Source organism: Microcaecilia unicolor, chromosome 3, assembly GCF_901765095.1.
Source record: "Microcaecilia unicolor chromosome 3, aMicUni1.1, whole genome shotgun sequence".
NCBI classification, from domain to species: domain Eukaryota; kingdom Metazoa; phylum Chordata; class Amphibia; order Gymnophiona; family Siphonopidae; genus Microcaecilia; species Microcaecilia unicolor.
The window spans coordinates 267,979,711-267,999,657 of NC_044033.1; the positions used below are offsets into that span (position 1 = coordinate 267,979,711).

Genomic DNA, 19,947 nt, shown 5'->3' on the forward strand with positions numbered 1-19,947 from the left:
CCGGTACATGAAGCTATTGAAGAGTTGTTTGGCCCAGTGGGTGGATCCGGATGGGGGGCTGAAAGTAGCCAGGGCTGTGGCCAGGCTGTATCCGGTTTCAGCGGACCGTTTAGAGCAGTTTGTTCTACCTAGGGTGGATGCCCTGGTTACGGCAGTCACTAAGAAGGCTACTCTTCCAGTGGAAGGTGGTGTGGCACTTAAGGATATGCAAGACAGACGGCTAGAGGCCTCTTTAAAACGTGCCTTTGAGGTGGCCGCTTTGACACTTCAAGCTTCTGTTCGTAGTTCTTATGCGGCAAGAGCTTGTCTCAGTTGGCTACATTCTGTCATGGATTCTATTTGAGTCTGATATGCCAGGAACTCCTTAGATGTTGCTGATGGATATTGGGCTGGCTTACTTGGCGGATGCCTTGTATGATTTGGTCCGTGCTTCGGCCAAACTCATGACCTTGACCATTTCCTCTTGGCGTCTTCTGTGGCTCCGTCATTGGGCCACAGATATGGCCTCTAAGCAGTGGCTCATTAAATTGCCTTTCCGAGGGAAATTGCTTTTTGGGGAAGACCTAGAAAGGAGCCTCAAGGTCATGTTTCAGAGACGCACCGGTATCGCCCGGGACGGTCCAACGCAGCCTTTTAGTGTCTTCGTTTTGGGCAGCGTTCTTCCTTTCACAACGAGAAGCGTCCGGCTGGACCCCCCTCTTGTCAGGGGGCTCCTCGGGCCTCCCAGTGATGGGGCGCAGGTCTACTCAGGAGGTGAGCAGATTGGTAGTCAGCTTTCTCTGTTTCTTCCAGAGTGGGCCAGAATTACTTCGGATTAGTGGGTCCTCGATGTGGTGCGAGAAGGTTACAAGCTAGAATTCTTCTCTCCCGTCAAGACTTTTTTTCTGGAGTCCCGCTGTGTATCGCAGGCCAACAGGACAGCGGTTCTGCTGTGTTTGTGAGACCTGCTAAAGATATCGTGCCTGTTCCTCCTTTCGAAAAGCGCACAGGTCGGTACTCCATCTTTCTGGTTCCAAAGATGGGAGGGGCTTTTCGGCCTATTCTCGATCGCAGAAAAGTAAACCAGTTTTTGCGGGTTTGTCACTTCCACATGGAGACATTAAGGGCAGTTATTGCTGCTGTTCAACCAGGCGAGTTTTTGACGGCTCTCGATTTTGAGGGAAGCTTACCTGCCCATTCCCATTTGGCAGCCCCATCAGAGATTTCTCAGATTTGCGGTGCTGGGTCAGCTCTTCCAGTTTCAGGTCCTTCCTTTCGGAATGGCCACTGCCCCACACGCTTTTTCCAAGGTCGTGGTGGTGGTGTTCCTGCGGAAGGAGGGGATTCGAGTGCATCCATATCTCGACGACTGGCTGATTTCGGCAACGACAGCAGAGGAGAGTCGAGTGGTCACAGACCGAGTGGTTGCGGTGTTGTAATCCTTAGGTTGGGTGGTCAATATGGACGAGTCATCTGGTTCCTACTCATGGGTCTGGAGTATCTTGGAGTGCAATTCGATACGAAGCGGGGGAAGGTGTTTCTCCTTGAGGGGCGAAGGATCAAATTGCTTTCTCAGGTACGGACCTTATTGAGTCGTCGTGCTCCCCGAGTGTGGGACTATGTTCAGCTCCTTGGTTCCATGACTGCGACCTTGGAGGTCATTCCATGGGCAAGGGCTCACATGCGGCCTCTTCAGAGTTTCCTTTTGAGCAGATGGTCGCCGATGTCGCTGGATTTTCAACGACGCCTTCCTTGGTCGAGCCGTGCCAGGGACAGTCTCGCGTGGTGGCTCCGGTCAGCCAGTTTGCAGAAGGGTGTTTCTCTGTCGTCTCCCAATTGGGTGGTAGTCGTGACGGATGCCAGCCTTGCGGGCTGGGGAGCCTATTGTCTTCATTGAGTAGCCCAGGGATCGTGGACCCCTCTCGAAGCGACTTGGCCGATAAATCGTCTAGAGTTGCAAGCAGTCGTGAATGCGCTGCGGAGTTTTCAGGACCTTATGCAGGGGTAGACGGTTTGTGTATTCTCGGACAACACCATGATGGTGGCCTACATCAATCGGCAGGGGGGCACTCGCAGTCTTTCCTTGGCAGTGGAAGCGTCTCGTCTTCTATTATGGGTGGAAGCGCATGTTCAGAGTCTGTCGGCAGCGCACATTGTGGGCCAAGACAATGTTCAAGCGGATTTTCTCAGCCGGACTCTTTTGGACGCAGTGGAATGGATGCTGTCGGACTTGGCTTTTCAGATGATCTGTCAATGTTGGGGAAGACCAGTAATGGATCTCATGGCCATGGCTTGCAATGCCAAAGTTCCCTAGTTCTTCAGCCGCAAACGGCAGCCAGGATCCGCAGGATTGGATGATCTCCAGCCATAGCTGGAACAACAGTTACTGTATGTTTTTCCTCTGTGGCCTCTGATAGGGAGAGTTCTTTGCCGCATAGGACAGCATCGGGGGCCGGTCGTTCTAGTGGCCCCAGACTGGCCCCGATGACCGTGGTATGTGGATCTCGTTCGATCACTCGTAAAGCCACCATTGTGACTTCTGGTGACTCCTGATCTGCTACATCAAAGACCAGTTCAGGTGGAAAATCCCTCCCGCTTTTTTTTTTTTGTTACATTTTGTACCCTGCGCTTTCCCACTCATGGCAGACTCTATGCGGCTTACATATTGTATACAGGTACTTATTTGTACCTGGGGCAATGGAGGGTTAAGTGACTTGCCCAGAGTCACAAGGAGCTGCCTGTGCCTGAAGTGGGACTCAACTCAGTTCCTCAGTTCCCCAGGACCAAAGTCCACCACCCTAACCACTAGGCCACTCCTCCACTCTTACAGCCTGTCTATTGAGAGGCGGCAGGTGAGGAAGAAGGGATTTTCAGGACCAGTCATTGCCACTCTTTTTTTTTTTTTTTTTTTTTCTTTTCTTTTTTTTTTTCTTTATTATGCTTTTAAGATTATTTACAAGCCATATACAAACTTGTACAGGTAATTCGGAACCATATTTTTTTATACAATAAAGTGACTTCAAAATAATTATATTATCCTTGTTAGACCACAATAACTAAGATCACGTGAAAAAGAAAATTTAACAGGAGAAGTCTTTAAAAGGAAAAACAAAACAAAGCACTATATAGCTTAGCACACATCAATCCATTCTAAATATTATCTCATCATTGGTACTAACCAGCAGTCAATTTCTTAATTTCAACAAATTCACTAAGATGTTCAGGTTGGAAAAATACATATTTTATCCCTATGTACTTAACCACACATTTACAAGGGTAATTAAGGTAAAAGAATGCCCCCAAGGCTAAAGTTTCAGCCCTAAGAGAAAGAAAAGCTTTCCTTCTCTCTTGTGTAGATTTAGTTACGTCTGGGAACATCCATACCTTCTTACCTAGGAAAGTACATTTGCATTTCTGAAATATAATCATTTAAGCGCTTCCAAATCCTGCTCAAACACAAAGAATACTAATAAAGTCCATCTTTCCGAATCTGCAGTCATAGAGGTCTCTAGAAGATCAGTTAAATTAAGAATATCTTTGTTTTGAGTTTGTAGTGTAGTTATCTCAGAACCAGATTGTAAATTGTCTGATATCTTTGGCTGTATATAGTAAATCTTGGCTATTGGAGGAAACATTTCTGGAGTATAATGCAAAATTTCAGTAAATATTTCTTGAATGCGTCAAGTGGACTGACCCCTGTGGACTTTGGGAAATTCAAGAAACGCAATGTTAGTCTACGGTGAAAATTTTCAATCTGTTCTATTTTTCGGTGGGTAAATAGCCTATCTTTAACTGTTAATTTGAATTCTTGCAAAGTTTTCACTTGTTTTAACTCCGTTACTTGCTGTTGAAAATCTTGTTTTATATTTTCCACGCTACTAGTTAATACATCCATTTTACTTACGAGAGTTGAAACTTCTTTTGTGGAATTGGCTACTGATAGGTCCAAACGCTGGAGAGTTTCCCAAATACTCTCCAGCGTCACCTCCCCAGATTTGATGCCCTGAACTCTCGGTTCAAGAGGAGAGACAACTCTCTTCTCTCCGTTGGTCTTCACCGCTTCCACGCCTCGATTCAAGGGCCCTTGCGCAACCAATTCCGGTCCCAAGGAACCCCTTTGAAAGCAGCGTCCTTCGGGCTGGGGTGGTGGCTCGAGTTCCGGGGGAGATAGGGTAACATCAAGTCCCAGGCTCGCTTGGTCTCCTCCCAGAGAAGCAGCGGGGGTGCCCCTGGATATCGGAGTAGATGAGATTGTGGCGTATCTCTCCATTGTTGCCCAACGGGGGGGGTCTGGGCGTCGAGGCAACACCCCTGTCCAACCCTTTCCGTTTAGTGTGAGGCATTTCGACGAGGTAAGAGTGTTCTTTTTGGCAAACAAAGTTCGGGAGTTTACAAGCCACAATCTAACGTGCCACCATCTTGTCACGTGATCTCGCTGTCATTGCCACTCTTTTGGGGGCACAGAAGCAGTCTACTTCAGCAGCGTACACGTGAGTGTGGAAAGCTTTGCGTGTTGAATTGCCTTTTCGGCGGACATTCCGGTTATTCTGGAGTTCCTTCAGGATGGTCTTCAAAAGGGATTGGCGTTTAATTCCTTTCGAGTGCAGGTGGCCACGCTAGCTTGTTTTAGGGGCAAACTGGACGGTTCCTCTTTAGCAGCTCACTCTGCTGTGGTCCGTTTCCTACACGGGGCTCTTAGGCTTCAGCCTCCTCTGTGGCAGCAGTGCCCAGCGTGGCATTTGAATGTGGTACTACGAGCCCTCCAGGCCCCACCGTTTGAGCCGTTGAATAAGATTTCTGAGAAGTATCTAATACTTAAGACAGTGTTTTTGGTGGCCATTGTTTCGGCTAGGAGGATTTCTGAAATTCAGGCTTTGTCTTCTAGAGGTCTTTTTTTTTTTTTTTTTGCAGCTTTCTGAAGCAGGGGTGCCATCGTTTCTGCCTAAAGTGGTTCCGGCTTTCCATGTCACAGGCAGTTTATCTTCTGTCTTTTCGAAGAGAGGATTATCTGGGGGAGTTTGCCTCGCTACGTTTCCTGGACGTGCGGAGAGTCTTGTTTTGGTACTTGCAGATCTCTAACGAGTTTCGACGCTCAGATCATCTCTCTGTGCTCTTGTCGGGATCGAAAAGAGGTGAGGCGGCTTCTAAGGCTTCCAATTCCTCACTGGATTAGGGAAACCATTGGAGGGGCATATCTGCTACAAGGGCGGGCATCTCCAGTGGCCCTGAAGGCGTATTTTACTCGGGCACAGGCGTCTGCCTTATCTCTGGAAGAGATTTGTCGGGCAGCTACTTGGGCGTCCCATCATACTTTTGCGAAACATTACAGGCTAGACGTGTCTGCTCGGGAGGATGCGAGTTTTGGGGTGGGAGTGTTGGTGCGGGGAGCGTCAGCTTCCCAACCTACTTAAGGAATGCTTTGGTACATCCCACTAGTTCCTGGATTTATCTGTTGCAAGTGACAAGGTAAAATTGTCTTACCTGATTTTCTTTCCTTTAATGCAGCAGATGAATCCCGGATCCCCCCTAGTTCAGCCGACGGTTTTTTAGATTTTCCGCGCAGTGTGGCTATTTTTTCCTTCCAGGTTCTCTTTTGCAAAGTTCAGACAGATATGGGAACACGAAAAGGATTCCGATTTCTGGATCAAGTTGCAGTTATTTCAAAGCTCTTACTTGCTTCTTTGTTTTTCATAGTGAGGATGGCTTCTGGTTGTTTTCATATTTTTGGCCTTGGCAAATGCTTACGAATGACATACTAACTGAGGAAGGAGCTGGCCGTCTGACATCACTGCCTTTAGTTTGTTTATCTCTATCTCCACCTGCTTGTAGGCGGACTTAATCCACTGGTTTCTGGATTCATTTGCTGCGTTAAAAGGAAAGAAAATTTATCAGGTAAGACAGTTTTACCTTCCTTTCTCACTGACTGATGCCTGACTTTCCTTCTTTCTTGAACCTTCATCTCCTTCGCTCATCCTTGGGGATTTTAACATTCATGTTGATGATCCCTCTGGCTCTTATGCTTCAGTTTCTTGCTTTAACATCCTTTTTCAATCTTCAACTGTGCTCCACTGCCCTCAACTCACCAGAATGGCCACTGTCTTGATCTTATCCTCGTCACAAACTGCTCACTCTCCAGTTTCTGTGCCTCAACTCTTCCCCTCTCTGACCATCATCTGATAACTTTCACACTTAAACACCCTCCCCCCCCAGTCCCGTCCAATCCTAACCAATACATTTAGGAATCTTCAGGCTATTGACCCTTCTACTCTGTCCTCCAGTGTTTCAAATCTCTTCTCTACCACTGTTATCCAAGTCTATCAATGAGGCTCTGTCTTCCTATAATACTATTCTCTCCTCTGCTCTGGATAATCTCACTCCTCCCATTCCCCGTTCAGTAAAATGTACCAAACCCCAGCCTTGGCTGACCTCTAGAATCCACTACCTACTTTCCTGTGCCCACTCTGCCGAACGCCTTTGACTGAAATCCAGTGCCCATGCTGACTTCACACATTTCAAATTCTTGCTGACTCCTTCCAGTCTGCTCTTTTACTTGCCAAACAGGACTATTACATCCAGTTGACAAATTCTCTTGGCTCAAACCCTTGACGTCTCTGCCACACTGAACTCTCTCCTCAGTGCCTTCACCTCCAACTCCCCCTTCACTTTCTCCCCGGACTCTGGCTGAGTACTTTCATAAGGTTCACAAGATTAAACTTGAATTCTCAACCAAGTCACCTCCACCTCTCCTTCCCTTAGTCTATTCTCTCAACCCTCCAGCCCCTGCCTCCTTTTCTTCCTTTTCTGAAATCACTGAAGAGGAAACTACACATCTTCTTTCTGCCTCGAAACTATCTGTTCCTCTGATCCTATTCCCACCCATCTACTTAACACTATCTCTCCTACTGTCATCCCTTTTATCTGTCATATCAATCTTTCACTTTCCACTGTGACTGTTCCTGATGCCTTCAAACATGTCATAGTCACACCACTCCTTAAAAAACCTTCATGGGACCCTACCTGTCCTTCCAACTATCGCCCCATCTCCCGTCTCCCTTTCCTATCCAAGATACTTGAACATGCTTGACTTTCTTTCATCTCAAGCTATTCTTGATCCACTTCAATCTGGCTTTCGCCTCTTCGTTCAACTGAAACAGAGCTTGCTAAAGTCTCCAATGATCTGTTCCTGGCCAGATCCAAAGGTCTGTATTCTATCCTCATCCTTCTCGATCTATCTGCTGCTTTTGACACTGTTGATCACAGCCTACTCCTTGATACACTGTCCTCATTGGATTTCAGGGCTCTGTTTTTTCCTGGTTTTCTTCTCTCCCAGCGTACCTTTAGTGTAGTGGATCCTCCTCTACTTCTATCCCACTGTCAGCTGGTGTACCTCGGGGATCTGTCCTGGGACTTCTTCCCTTGGTACTCTGATCTCATCCCATGGTTTTCAGTATCATCTTTATGCTGATGACTCCCAAATCTACCTCTCCACACCAGAAATCCAGGCCAAAGTATCAGCCTGCCTGTCTAACGTTGCCGCCTGGATGTCTCACTGCCATCTGAAACTAAACATGACCAAGACTGAGGCTTATCTTCCCCCTAAACCAACCTCTCCTCTTCCCCCATTCTCTTTCTGTGGATAACACTCTCATCCTTCCTGTCTCATCAGCTCATAACCTCGGGGTCATCTTTGACTCCTCCCTCGCCTTCTCTGCACATATTCAGCAGATTGCTAAAACCTGTCCTTTCTTTCTCTATAATATCACCAAAATTCGCCCTTTCAGAGCACACTACCAGAACCCTCATCCACACTCTTATCACCTCTTGCTTAGACTATTGCAACTTCTCACAGGTCTCCCACTTAGCCATCTCTCTCCTCTTCAATCTGTTCAAAATTCTGCTGTATGGCTAATATTCCGTCAGTGTCGTTATGCTCATATTAGCCCCCTCCTCAAGTCACTTACTGGCTTCCTATCTGTTTCCGCATGCAGTTCAAACTCCTCTTATTGACCTACAAGTGCATTCACTTTGCAGCTCCTCAAGACCTCTGCACTCTCTCATCTCTTCCTACACTCTTTCCCGGGAACTCCGTTCACTGGGTAAATATCTTATCTGCACCCTTCTCCTCCACTGCTAACTCCAGACTCTGTTCCTTTTATCTTGCTGCACCATATGCCTGGAATAGACTTCCAGAACTGGTACGTCAAGCTCCATCTCTGGCCGCCTTCAAATCTAAGCTAAAAGCCCACCTTTTTGATGCTGCCTTTAACTCCTAACCCTTATTCGCTTGTTCGGAACCCTTATTTTATCATCCTTTAATATTCCCTTATCTCTTGTTTGTCCTGTTTGGCCTAATTAGATTGTAAACTCTGTCGAGCAGGGACTGTCTCCATGTTCAAGTGTACAGCGCTGCGTACATCTAGTAGCGCTATAGAAATGATAAATAGTAGTAGATCGGGGAACTATGATCCTGGTTACCTCTTATTGGCCGAGGCAGATTTGGTTTCCTTCTGGAGTTGTCTTCTGAAGATCTGTGGAGGTTGGAGTGTTTCCAGCCCTCATCACTCAGAACAAGGGATCCCTTCTGCAGGCAAATCCTCCAGTCCATAGCCCTCATGGCCTGGCTGAGAGCATAGAGTTTGCGTCCTTGAATCTGCCTGAGGGTGTCTCCAGAATTTATCTTGGTTCCAGAAAGACTCATAAGAACATAAGTGTTGCCATACTGGGACAGATTGAAGGTCATCAAGCCCAGCATCCTGTTTCCAACAGTGGCCAATCCAGGTTAGAAGTACCTGGCAAGATCCCAAAACAGTACAATACATTTTATGTTGCTTTATCCTAGAAATAAGCAGTGGATTTTCCCCAAGTCCATTTTAATAATGGCTTATGGACTTTTAGGAAGCTATTCAAACTTTTTTTTAACCCTGCTAAGCTAACTGCTTTTACTACATTCTCTGGTAACAAATTCCACTGATTACATGTTGAGTGAAGACATTACTCTTAAGTGGAGGAGGTTTGCCGTCTGGTGTGAGGGCAAGGCCATAGATCGTCTTACTTGTCCTACACAAAAACTGCTTAAATACCTCCTGCACCTCTGGTTTGAAAACCAATTTAGGGTTCATCACAGTGCAATTAGTGTTAACCATCTCCATCAAACCTCCTACCATGTCATGAGTTCTCAACATTGTTCTCGCCCTGCTGATGAAAGCTTCTTTTGAGCTGCTTGACTCCTGTCAATTGATGTATTTGACCTGGAAAGTTGTCTTTGATGGCGGTCACTTCAGCACACAGTTAGTGAGCGAGCTCTATATATACACACACATAAAATATATATATCAGTAATTAAACCTAGCAACTATATAAACTGCTCTGAAAGCCTGTGCCCAAGGGCAGTATATCAAAAACAGAATAAACTTGAAATTTGAACCTGACTGAGGGACCCAGGCTCGCAAGTCGGGCACAAAGGCACTGTGTATGCTTGGTGGCATGATACTAGAATTTTCTTAGAACATTAATACTTTTGTCAGGATCTACACTAGACTGTCAGATGACATTGTTCACATGTGAGAACACCTGGCCTGCTCTCCTTGGAGAATTCCTGCTATAGGTGGGTAACTTCGCTTTTGATGGGATAAGTCATCTCACAAAGTAGCAGGTGTCTACATAACTTGCTTTCTGCACCTTGTGGAACTTCTGAAGGCTGTGATGGAATGCTACTCGGTGAAAGTGTTTGCTATTGATAAACGTGGTTTATTTTGACAGAAGTGATCACAAAGACATGATGGATGATGTAGATCAATCTGCTTATTCACAGTGTAAGTATTTTCTATTCTATATTAGTTAAACCATTTTTCTGAAGATAAGGGAGTTCATTAAAAGCTGTATAAATGGTCCATGTGAATGCATAGTGCAAAAATGGACATATGTTCCAGAGCTTTCAGGAGGTAAAGGTCTTTACAATATATGTATATAAGGTTTTTGTGCTTGTCATCCGCTGGAGATCTGATATAAACTTAATGGTCCTGCTTCTTTATATTCAGTTTTTTCAAAACTTTCATAAACAGGTTTTTGACACTTTAATTCCCTATCCTCATAGTTGATAAAAGGGGATTTACTTTCCATGTTAACAGGCTTTGAGGCCATATCCAAGTTAAACAACGTGGAAAAAATTGATTTTTTGCTTTGTCAAATTCTCATGTCTGAAGCAGGTCAGTGACTTAAGTTCTGCCCAAAGTGTAAACAGGAGATGCTCATCACTGACATTTACCACAAGTGTTTGGCAAGGCTGTAGCACAGGCTAGTGTGCTTATGTAGCATGAGTGAATGGTTTTGAGGGGCCAAGGCAATAAATAGTGCTAACTATAATGCAATGTATTCTGATTTAGTGCTTTTCCGTTTCCCATGTAGCAAGGGTTTTGGTGCACAATCTGCACTTCCTTGTAAGCAGCAGCAGATGAATCCATTAACTGATGGGTTATGTCCGCCTACCAGCAGGTGGAGATAGAGAACACTGAAAAACCATAGTGCTCTATGGACGGCTTGCTCCATCTGCCTTCAGTATTTCTCTATCTCCCAGCAGGTGTGGACGTAGCTTGATCAGCTCCTGGAAAAAATTCTGCCTGGGGTGGCTCCTGTGCTTTTGCCAGTTGGGGCTGGTGGTGCCCACTTTGAAGGCATATAGGTTCGCCATTTCCGTGCCTTACCCATCCCCCTGTCTACCAGAGTACCTCTGTTGCTGCCTGCCTTCAACTTTCTTCACAGCATTTAAAAAAGAGAGAGAGTACGCATTGGTTCTGCATAGCTATTAGGCTATTTTCCACGTGCAGCTTGACCGGAGCTCGTTTGACTCGGTCTTTTGAGGTGAGAGTGGTGACCAGCTCCTCCAGGGAGGTCCTGCGGACGCTGTTCCGATCGGGGTAAGTTGTGGTGCGAAGCCGCCATTTTACTTATATATTTCCGTCCGGTTCCGTAGATCAGCAGCGGGGCTCTGTAAGACGTGCTCTTTAGACGCTAGAGCTGGTACGAGCATGGCGAGCGGCGATTCTTCCTGCTCAATGTAGCTGGCAGCAGGTGCCATTTTGGAAGCGCCGCATGCCTCGACCCTCCCTGTTGCAGAGGAGTCTGAGTGTAGGGGGACGCCTCGGTTAGGGGCTACCAGAGGAGCGCCTGTTCCCGTTTCTCCTGATTTGGAGACGGAGGGTCAGGGTGAGTTTTTCTCCCCGGAGTTTGTGCTTTTAATGCATAAAGCTTTCATGCTGAAAAGAGCTCTGCCGCACATGTCTGACACTGAGCTGCTAGCTGGTCCCCCCCCCCCCCCCCCCCGGGTGTTGATGGCCCGGGGCTGGCTGATTCCCTCGAGAGTTGGAAGGACGCAAAACATAGACGGGTAAATCCCCCGTCGGAGAGTGGCGCACTTCCCTTTTCCCCCCTGTTGTCGGGTGGTGTGGATTCTGAGGGTTCTGGCAGGGCCTCATGGTCTGAAGAGCCAGAGGAAAGTGCCGGTTTGCCACTGGATCTGGATGATCCCAATGCGGTGCGAATTTTCCACCGTGATGAGCTGCCAGCGCTCATTTCTGATGCCTTGCAGGCCCTCTTCGATCGATGATCCTGCCAAGGGCGAGGCCTCCTCTGGTAATCCGAGGATGGCGAGTACTAAGAAGCCTGCTCGAGCCTTTCCTGTGCATGACTCCATCCAAGAGTTTATTTCAGCTCAATGGTCTGAACCCGATGGGCCTTTGAAAGTGGCCAGGGCTATGGGTCAGCTTTACCCTCTGAGTGGATCCCCAGAAGCTTAGCCGGTGGTGGGAAGTAGGGATAGTGCTGGGCAGACTTATACGGTCTGTGCCAGAGCCGGTGGTGGGAGGCGGGGCAGGTGGTTGGGAGGTGGGGATAGTGCTGGGCAGACTTATACGGTCTGTGCCCTGAAAAAGACAGGTACAAATCAAGGTAAGGTATACACAAAAAATGACACGCAAGTTTATCTTGTTGGGCAGACTGGGTGGACCGTGCAGGTCTTTTTCTGCCGTCGTCTACTATGTTACTATGAGTGAGGAGCACTTGGCCCCTTTGGGGATGCCTAAAGTGGACGCTTTGGTCATGGTCACGGCAGTGACTAAGAGGACCACCCTCCCCATAGAGGGAGGGGTTGCTCTGGACCGGCGGCTTGAATCCGCGTTGCAACGGTCTTTTGAAATCTCAGGTCTAGCCTTAAGGGTGTCTATTTACACTTCCTATGCTGCTCGTGCCTGCTTTCTTTGTTACAACAGGCAGTGGAACAGCCCGCGGATGGTGCGGAGTCTCTCGCTGAGGTTGCACCACGGATGGAGTTGGCCCTCTCATTTTTGTCTGACACCCTCTATGATCTGGTCGGAGCTTCGGCTAAACAGATGTCTGTGGCGGTTGCGGCCCATCGACTTCTATGGCTTCGGCATTGGGCGGCTGACATGGCCTCTAACCACAGGCTGGTGAAGCTTCCCTTTCGGGGCCACCTGTTATTTGGAGAGGAGCTGAAGAAAATTGTGAAAGACCTGGGGGACCCTAAACCCCAGCAGTTACCTGAGGATAGGCCGAGGCTGCCTTCCAAGGGTGCTGTGTGGCCCTCCTCTTCCAGACCTCGCTTCCGTGAAGCTCGCAGGTATCGCCCGGGGCGCTTTGCTGGGGTTTCTCAACGTGCCCATTTTCAGCAGAGGAACTCCTTTCGCTCGGACAAGCGTTCCGCAGCAGCCGGTTCAAGGCCTGGAGTTCAGGGGCGGCTCCCTCAATGACGGGGCGCCAGTCCATTCCTCAATTCCTGCAGTAGGAGGACGTCTTTCCCTCTTTCTTGAGGAATGGACCAAGATTACCTCCGATCAGTGGGTCCTGGACCTGATCAGAGAAGGTTACCGATTGGAAGTCAGCGCCCCGGTGAGAGACATGTTTGTGGAGTCCCGATGCGGTACTGCCGTCAAACGGGCAGCGGTAGAGGAGACCTTACAAGTCTTGTTGCACCTTGGAGCGGTGATCCCTGTGCCTCCCACTGAACACGGCTGCGGGCGCTACTCCATTTACTTTGTGGTGCCTCAAAGGCGGTCTTTCCGACCGATCCTCGACTTAAGGTCAGTCAACGAGGCACTAAGAGTGCGGCATTTTTGCATGGAAACCCTGCACTTCGTCATTGCGGCGGTACAGCCAGGAGAATATCTCAGGTCTCTGGACCTAAAAGAAGCTTACTTGCACATTCCTATTTGGCCCCCGCATCAACAGTTTCTCCGGTTTGCAGTGTTGGGAAAACATTTCCAGTTTTGGGCCTTGCCTTTTGGCCTCGCCACAGCTCCCCGCACCTTTTCCAAGGTTATGGTGGCAGTAGCTGCCTTTCTCAGGCGAGAGGGTATCCGGGTTCACCCGTATCTCGACTGGCTCATCAGAGTGGATTCGGCAGACGAAAGTCATCTGGCCACAGCCAGAGTGGTCGCAGTACTGCAAGCTCTGGGCTGGGTTGTCAATATACCCAAAAGTCACCTGACCCCCTCTGTCTCGAATATTTGGGGGTCTGGTTCGACAAAGCCTCGGGGTTTGTCTTTCTACCCGACCAAAGGCGGTGCAAGCTTCAGAATCAGGTCCGTCTGCTCCTGCGGAGGCCTCGCCCGCAAGCTTGGGACTTGGTCCAGTTGCTGGGGTTGATGACAGCCACTTTGGAGGTAGTGCCATGGGCGAGAGTGCACTTGAGACCTCTGCAGATTGCCCTCCTTCAACGATGGTCTCCAATGTCCCAGGATTATCAATGCAGACTAACCTGGCTCCCTGCGGCCCGGCACAGTATGGAGTGGTGGCTTTCCGACAGCATGCTGCGGCGAGGAATGCCTCTTGCTTTCCTCGGTGCCTGGTGATAACCGATGCCAGCCTGGTCGGCTGGTATGCTCAGCGTCTGTGGACATCCGCGGAATCGGGGTGGTCCATCAATCGCTTGGACCTGAGAGCGATTATTCCAGGCGCTTCTGGCCTTTCACAAGACTCTGGAGGTGCTGCCTGTCAGAGTTCTGTTGGACAACACGACAGCTGTGGCCTACATAAATCGACAGGGCGGCACTCAGTGCAGAGCACTAGCCACGGAGGCCGCTCAGATTTGCCACTGGGCCGAGCTACACCTGCAGCTTCTGTCAGCAGCTCACATAGCAGGTCAGAGCAATGTGCAAGCCGATTTTCTAAGCAGGCATCAAACCGACCCAGCGTAGTGGGAACTAGCAGACTAAGTGTTCCAAATGGGGAACGCCCGTAGCGGATCTAATGGCGTCAAGCGCAAGTGCCAAAGTCCCGTGCTTTTTTTCAGCAGACGGAGAGATCCTCGCTTGGAGTTGGATGGCTTGGTTCAAACCTGGCCTCCTGTATGTGTTCCCTCCTTGGCCTTGATAGGGCGAGTTCTGCGAATTTGACTACATCAAGGAGTGGTGATTCTCATTGCCCCGGATTGGCCCAGGCGGCTGTGGTACGCGGACCTCTGGCGGATGCTGGTGGAGGCTCCTCTTCCTTTGCCTCTGGTGCCGAACCTGTTGATGCAGGGACTGGTGACCATGTAGGATCCCTGCCGCTTTGGTCTTGCGGCATGGCTCTTTAGAGGGCGCAATTGAGAGACTATTTTAACAGTCATCTCCACTCTTGCAGGCCCGCAAGCGGTCCACTTCTATTGCTTATGCTCGGATCTGGCGCCAGTTTGAGGCGTGGTGTGTTTCAAAGGCGATCCCACCCACGAGGGCTACAGTCTCGCCGATGCTGGACTTTTTTTTTTTTTTTTTTTTTTTGCAGGATGGCTTACAAAAAGGCTTGGCCTACAATTCCCTGCGAGTGGAAGTGGTAGCTTTGGCATGCTTTCAAGGGAAGGTCTCTGGCATTTCCCTGGCCGCTCATCCGGATGTTGCCCGATTTCTAAGAAGGGCACTCCGGCTCCGCCCGCCAGTGCGGTTGCCATGTCCGTCTTGGAACCTGGGGCTGGTGGTGAAGGCTCTCCAGTGTTCGCCCTTCGAGCTGCTGAGGCGAACTTCGGAGAAGGATGTGACTCTAAAGACAGTCTTTTTGGTGGCCATGACCTCGGCGAGACGTGTGTCTGAGCTCCAGGCTCTGTCCTGTCGAGACCCCTTTCTGCAATTCTCAGAGTTCGGCGTAACGGTACGTACGGTGCCTTCCTTCCTGCCTAAGGTGGTTTCAGCGTTTCACCTAAACCAGCCCATTTATCTGCCCTCCTTTACTAGGGAGGAGTTTCCAAAATCTTTTGGGCAGTTACATCTTCTGGATGTTTGCAGGGCTCTCTTGCAGTATCTGTAAATATCAAATGACTTCAGGACCTCTGATCACCTTTTTGTCTTGTCAGGTCCTCGAAGAGGGTCTCCGGCGTCTAAGGCCACTGTAGCCCGTTGGCTCAAAGAAGTCATTTTTTCTGCGTATCTGCTGTCAGGGCGGTCTGCACCTGACACATTTAAACCGCATTCCACGAGAGCGATTTCCTCCTCGTGGGCCGAAACAGGAGCACTCTCTCTTCATGAGATCTGTAGTTCGGCTACTTGGGCTTCTAAGCTCTCCTTGTCCGGCATTACAGGCTGGATGTTGCAGCGAAGCGGGCCGCGCAATTTGGAGCGCAGTGCTTGCGCGTGGAGTGGCATCTTCCCGCCCTAACTAGGGAGTGCTTTTGTACATCCTATCAGTTAATGGATTCATCTGCTGCTGATGACAAGGAAGGGAAAATTAGGTTCTTACCTTGGTAATTTTCTTTCCTTTAGTCATAGCAGATGAATCCATGATCCCTCCCTGTTTGTATCTGTTTTGTTCAGTTTTTCCTGCAGATATGTTCCCTCATTGGGAGAAGTTGGAAAACAGTCTTCAGGATTTCTGTTTAATGATCTGTTAGAGGAGGTTGAGATCGTCCCTCCTTTGTGTGATTATTGCTCCTGTTCTGGGTCATTCGTTCGCTGTGAGGAAAGTTCATGTTGTTCTACTTTGAGGATACTCTGCTTTGGAAGTCTCAAATATTGAAGGCAGATGGAGCTAGCCGTCCATAGAGCACTATGGTTTTTCAGTGTTCTCTATCTCCACCTGATGGTAGGCGGACATAACCCATCAGTTAATGGAGTCATCTGCTGTGACTAAAGGAAAGAAAATTACCAAGGTAAGAACCTAATTTTACCTTACTTTAGAAGTAATACTATATTAATTTTAACTAGGGCTGCATTTTAATTGCAGTTAACTCTGCAATTAATCCATTAATCGTGATTACGAAAATATTCACATTGCAGTGTCTCCTGTTTTCCTCCAAACATCATCTACTCTTCCACTACCAATCCCTGTCCTCTGTGCAATCCGACCTCTTCTCCCCACCTTTTTCAACATCACACACCCCTTGCCAATCTACTTAAGGGTGGTCTTTTGTTGATCCTTGCCAGCAGCAGTGTTGCATATATGCTGCCTGCAACCTGGTCCAAAGCTCTCCCTCTGACCCATCCCACCCATGCAGAAAACAGTGATTTTGAAGGAGTTGAACAAGCCACAAGCCTCATATGTGCAATGCTGCCACTTTCCAACAGATCACCTTTAAGGTAGACTGGCAGAAGGGATTGATATGTGAAAAGATGCTGAACCCCAGGTGGGGGGAGGGGAGTGATCTGTAGAACTGAAGAGGGGCCACTGATGGAAGCTATGGCCAAGGTAGTGATCTCCAGCAGCCATGAGAAGAGCTTGATGCTGCTCATCACCAAGTTTGTGTCACTGCTCATGGAGGAGGGAGGGAGATGTGCTGGAAAATGGGAGGAAGGGAATGGAGAATGGACCCCAGGAAAGGATGATCTGGAAAAAGAGAGGGAAGGAAGAGAAAAGGGAGATGTTGGATTGGGTTATGGGAGGGAGATTAAGTCCTTTAGGGCAGAAGGATGGGATTTGGTATACCACCCTTTTGTGGTTACAATCAAAGCAGTTTACATATATGTACCAGTATATATACACAGTATACAATCAAAGCAGTTTACATACATATATATTCGAGTATATACATCTATTTATATATCTCTCATAATTAATCACAAACATTTTAATCAAAATGCAGTCCTAATTTTAACCAGTATTTCCATGCTAATTGTGTTAATAAGCTGTATGAAGTGTTAACTTCAGATACAGCTAACTACTGAAGCTGCTAATGCAGTGTTTTATTCCAAAATAGTGAAATTTTTTTTAAAAAACCACGAGACAGGTCCTCTAGTTGGGGACATTTAATGGGATGCCCAGCTTAAGGAGCCACAAACCTTTCATCTTTGACCTAAAGCTCCAGGTCTTGAGAACTCTGCTCCAGAACCTTGGTGCACACACCTACCCCCCTCAATCAGTCCCCCCTCTACTGATGCTTCGTTGTCCTTCCTAATCTTCACGTGGCCTCTGCTCATGGTGCATATGGACTGGACAAGGGCTTTTAGATCAGAAGTGTTGAGCATAACGTTCATCCCTTTCAGTATAGATAAAATAGAAGTCTGTTTATGCAGATTTGTCATTGGTAATTAGATTGGAAGTGAAATGGAAAAAACAGTGAAGTGAAGTTTTTATTTAATGAAGTATTATTGGCCTGTTCAGAAAATAGTTGCTGAAGTATTATTGGCCTGTTCAGAAAATAGTTGCTTAACTATTATAGGTGTTAACAGCAGTTCAATAATCATTCTCCCTTTTGGAGTTCTTACCTAGTTAAAGCAATATTAGAATTGAAAAGTAGTGTTCATAGCAATGGAGGCGCTTCTGTACATGCACAGTAAAGGCCTCTTGGATCTTCTGAGAGCTCTAGAACAAATGTCAAATGCTGTGGATGTAACACTTGGGACTGAACCATGGTCTCCAGAGAACACCTATTGAAGTTCACTTTATTGGCAAAACATAATCCAAAATTGGTATGGCGTTTGAGCTTTACAATTTACAAAAATCTTTTTCTAAGAGTTAAAACACTTCATAGAAAATGCAATTTGTCTATTTTTGTCTTATAAATTAGTGGAGCTGATTATAGGGCCCTAACTTCAAGATTTTACACCTCAAATGTAAAATGGGACCTTCTAGCTCCTGGTTTAGACTCCATGAATCCACTCGAAATCAGAGGCAACTTTGACAATTCTTATTACTAGTTTTGATATTTTAGATTAAAGGGTGGGACTGTTATTCAGAATTATGAATTTTCAGATGTTAAAAGCTTAAGTTTTGCATATATATCCTGTTTTGTTCTCAGTAGGTACCTGGCTTATTCCCGGAACTGGATCACTATGCCCTCCTGCCACTTCCCACTCTCAGTTTGGAGGCACCCTTTCACTTTCTTCTCCCCACAGCTATGACCGGTATTCATCACTGAGGAATCACCGCTCTGCCCCTTACCCTAACCCATATTCTAATAGAAATTCTCCCAGTAAGTATTCACATAATTGAAGTAAGATCTGTCAAAGCATGACTCATGAGTATAAATTCTTTCTGCTGTTACCTGTGGTGTTTTAGGTTTAGTTCACAACTTTCATCGATACCCGAATGCAACTTGCCTTGAGCTGTAGTAGATATTTACTTTTTTCAGAGTTCACAGGCTAAGCTGTACCTGAGGCAGTGGAGGGTGAAGTAACTTGTCAGGGTTGGTCTCTGTGCCTATATAAAAAGCTATAATTTACTATATTTGTTGTTTGAAAGTGCACTTGGCACAATAAATGCATTAATCCTTAGACTTACTCATGTAGCATACTCTGTTCCACCTAAAGACTTAGATATTGTTTGGATACGTCTATGGAAGTTGACAGAGGCACACTAGGGGTCCTCCTCTCTTCATCTTTGAGGTTAGAGATCCAGATTGATAAGTGTGGCAAGTCAGGCATGGATTAAGTTGAAGATGGTCCTTTTGTTCCTGCTGAAGATTTTCATACAGTGGTCCAGGTGGCTGAATCACCTGGGTTACTGTAATGTGTTTAGATTTGCCCATGTTAGCTTTGAAGCTAGAATCTATAGAACATAGTGACCCACATGATCCCATATAAAAATTATGTGATAGGGTGATACCCTTGCTTTATAATTTACACTGTTTACCAGTGGCATTTAGTATTAGTTTTATGGCTAGCATTTAGGATTTTGCATGGGGTAGGTCTCATATTTGGAAGTTATTTTTTTAAAAGCATAGTCATCCAAGGCCTTTTGGTGGTTACATACACAATGTCTCCAAAGACATGCAGGCCTTTTTCTCGCATCTGGGTGACGTCATCCATTGGAGCACAGTGCGGACGCTGACTAGTTAGTAAGGTAGAAATATCTAACGGCGTCCCACCGCACATGCACTGGTGCCTTCCTGTCCAACGCGCAGGTCCTCCAGTCTCTTTTTCCACAGAGCTGAGGACACACTTTTGTGTTCTCTCCTTGCAATTGCCTTCCCTTGCGGGTATTTTTCATCTTATATTCAGTTTTGGTTTTTGCCAATTCTCTCTTCTTAGGGTGTGTTTTTTTTTTTTTTTTACTCTTAAGTTTCCTTTATTTTTGCATGTGCCTATGCGAATAAGCCACAGCCCTGTCAACTTGAACACTGCTCCTTTTTAATTCAAGATTTTTTTTTTTTTTTTTTTTTTTTTTATATGTTAATCATTATTTCACAACAAATTATGAATATGCAATAGGCATTGACAAGGAAATAACAAAACAAAGAATATAGTTTAAGGCCTGTTCGTCCACAAATTAAGAAATTGATCCCAAGAGTCAAAAATTTATATTTACAAAGGCAATAAAAAGAAAAACCTCCCTTTGCATACCTCGGGGTTACTGATCCCAGCCTGCTATTATGGAGGGCACATAACATTCGTATCTACTCTAGCATCAAGAAATTCCTTTAACTGTTTAGGGTCTACAAATTGAAACTGACTGCCCTCAAGCATCAAATTACATATACAAGGAAAACGTAATATAAAGTTAATCCCCAATGCCAACGCTCTAGGACGCAGATCTAAGAAAGCCCTGCGTCTA

At 46.9% G+C, this 19,947-nt stretch overlaps 1 protein-coding gene across 1 annotated transcript in view; it reads left to right on the forward strand.

Annotated features, from left to right (window-relative positions):
- Nucleotides 1-19,947, forward strand: part of TBXT (T-box transcription factor T) — a 157,217-nt gene that overhangs the window by 115,483 nt on the left and 21,787 nt on the right. Inside the window, exons 5-6 of the mRNA XM_030198080.1 lie at nt 9,739-9,791; nt 18,194-18,367. Coding sequence (XP_030053940.1) covers nt 9,739-9,791; nt 18,194-18,367 — 227 coding nt within the window. The remainder of the gene's footprint in view (nt 1-9,738; nt 9,792-18,193; nt 18,368-19,947) is intronic.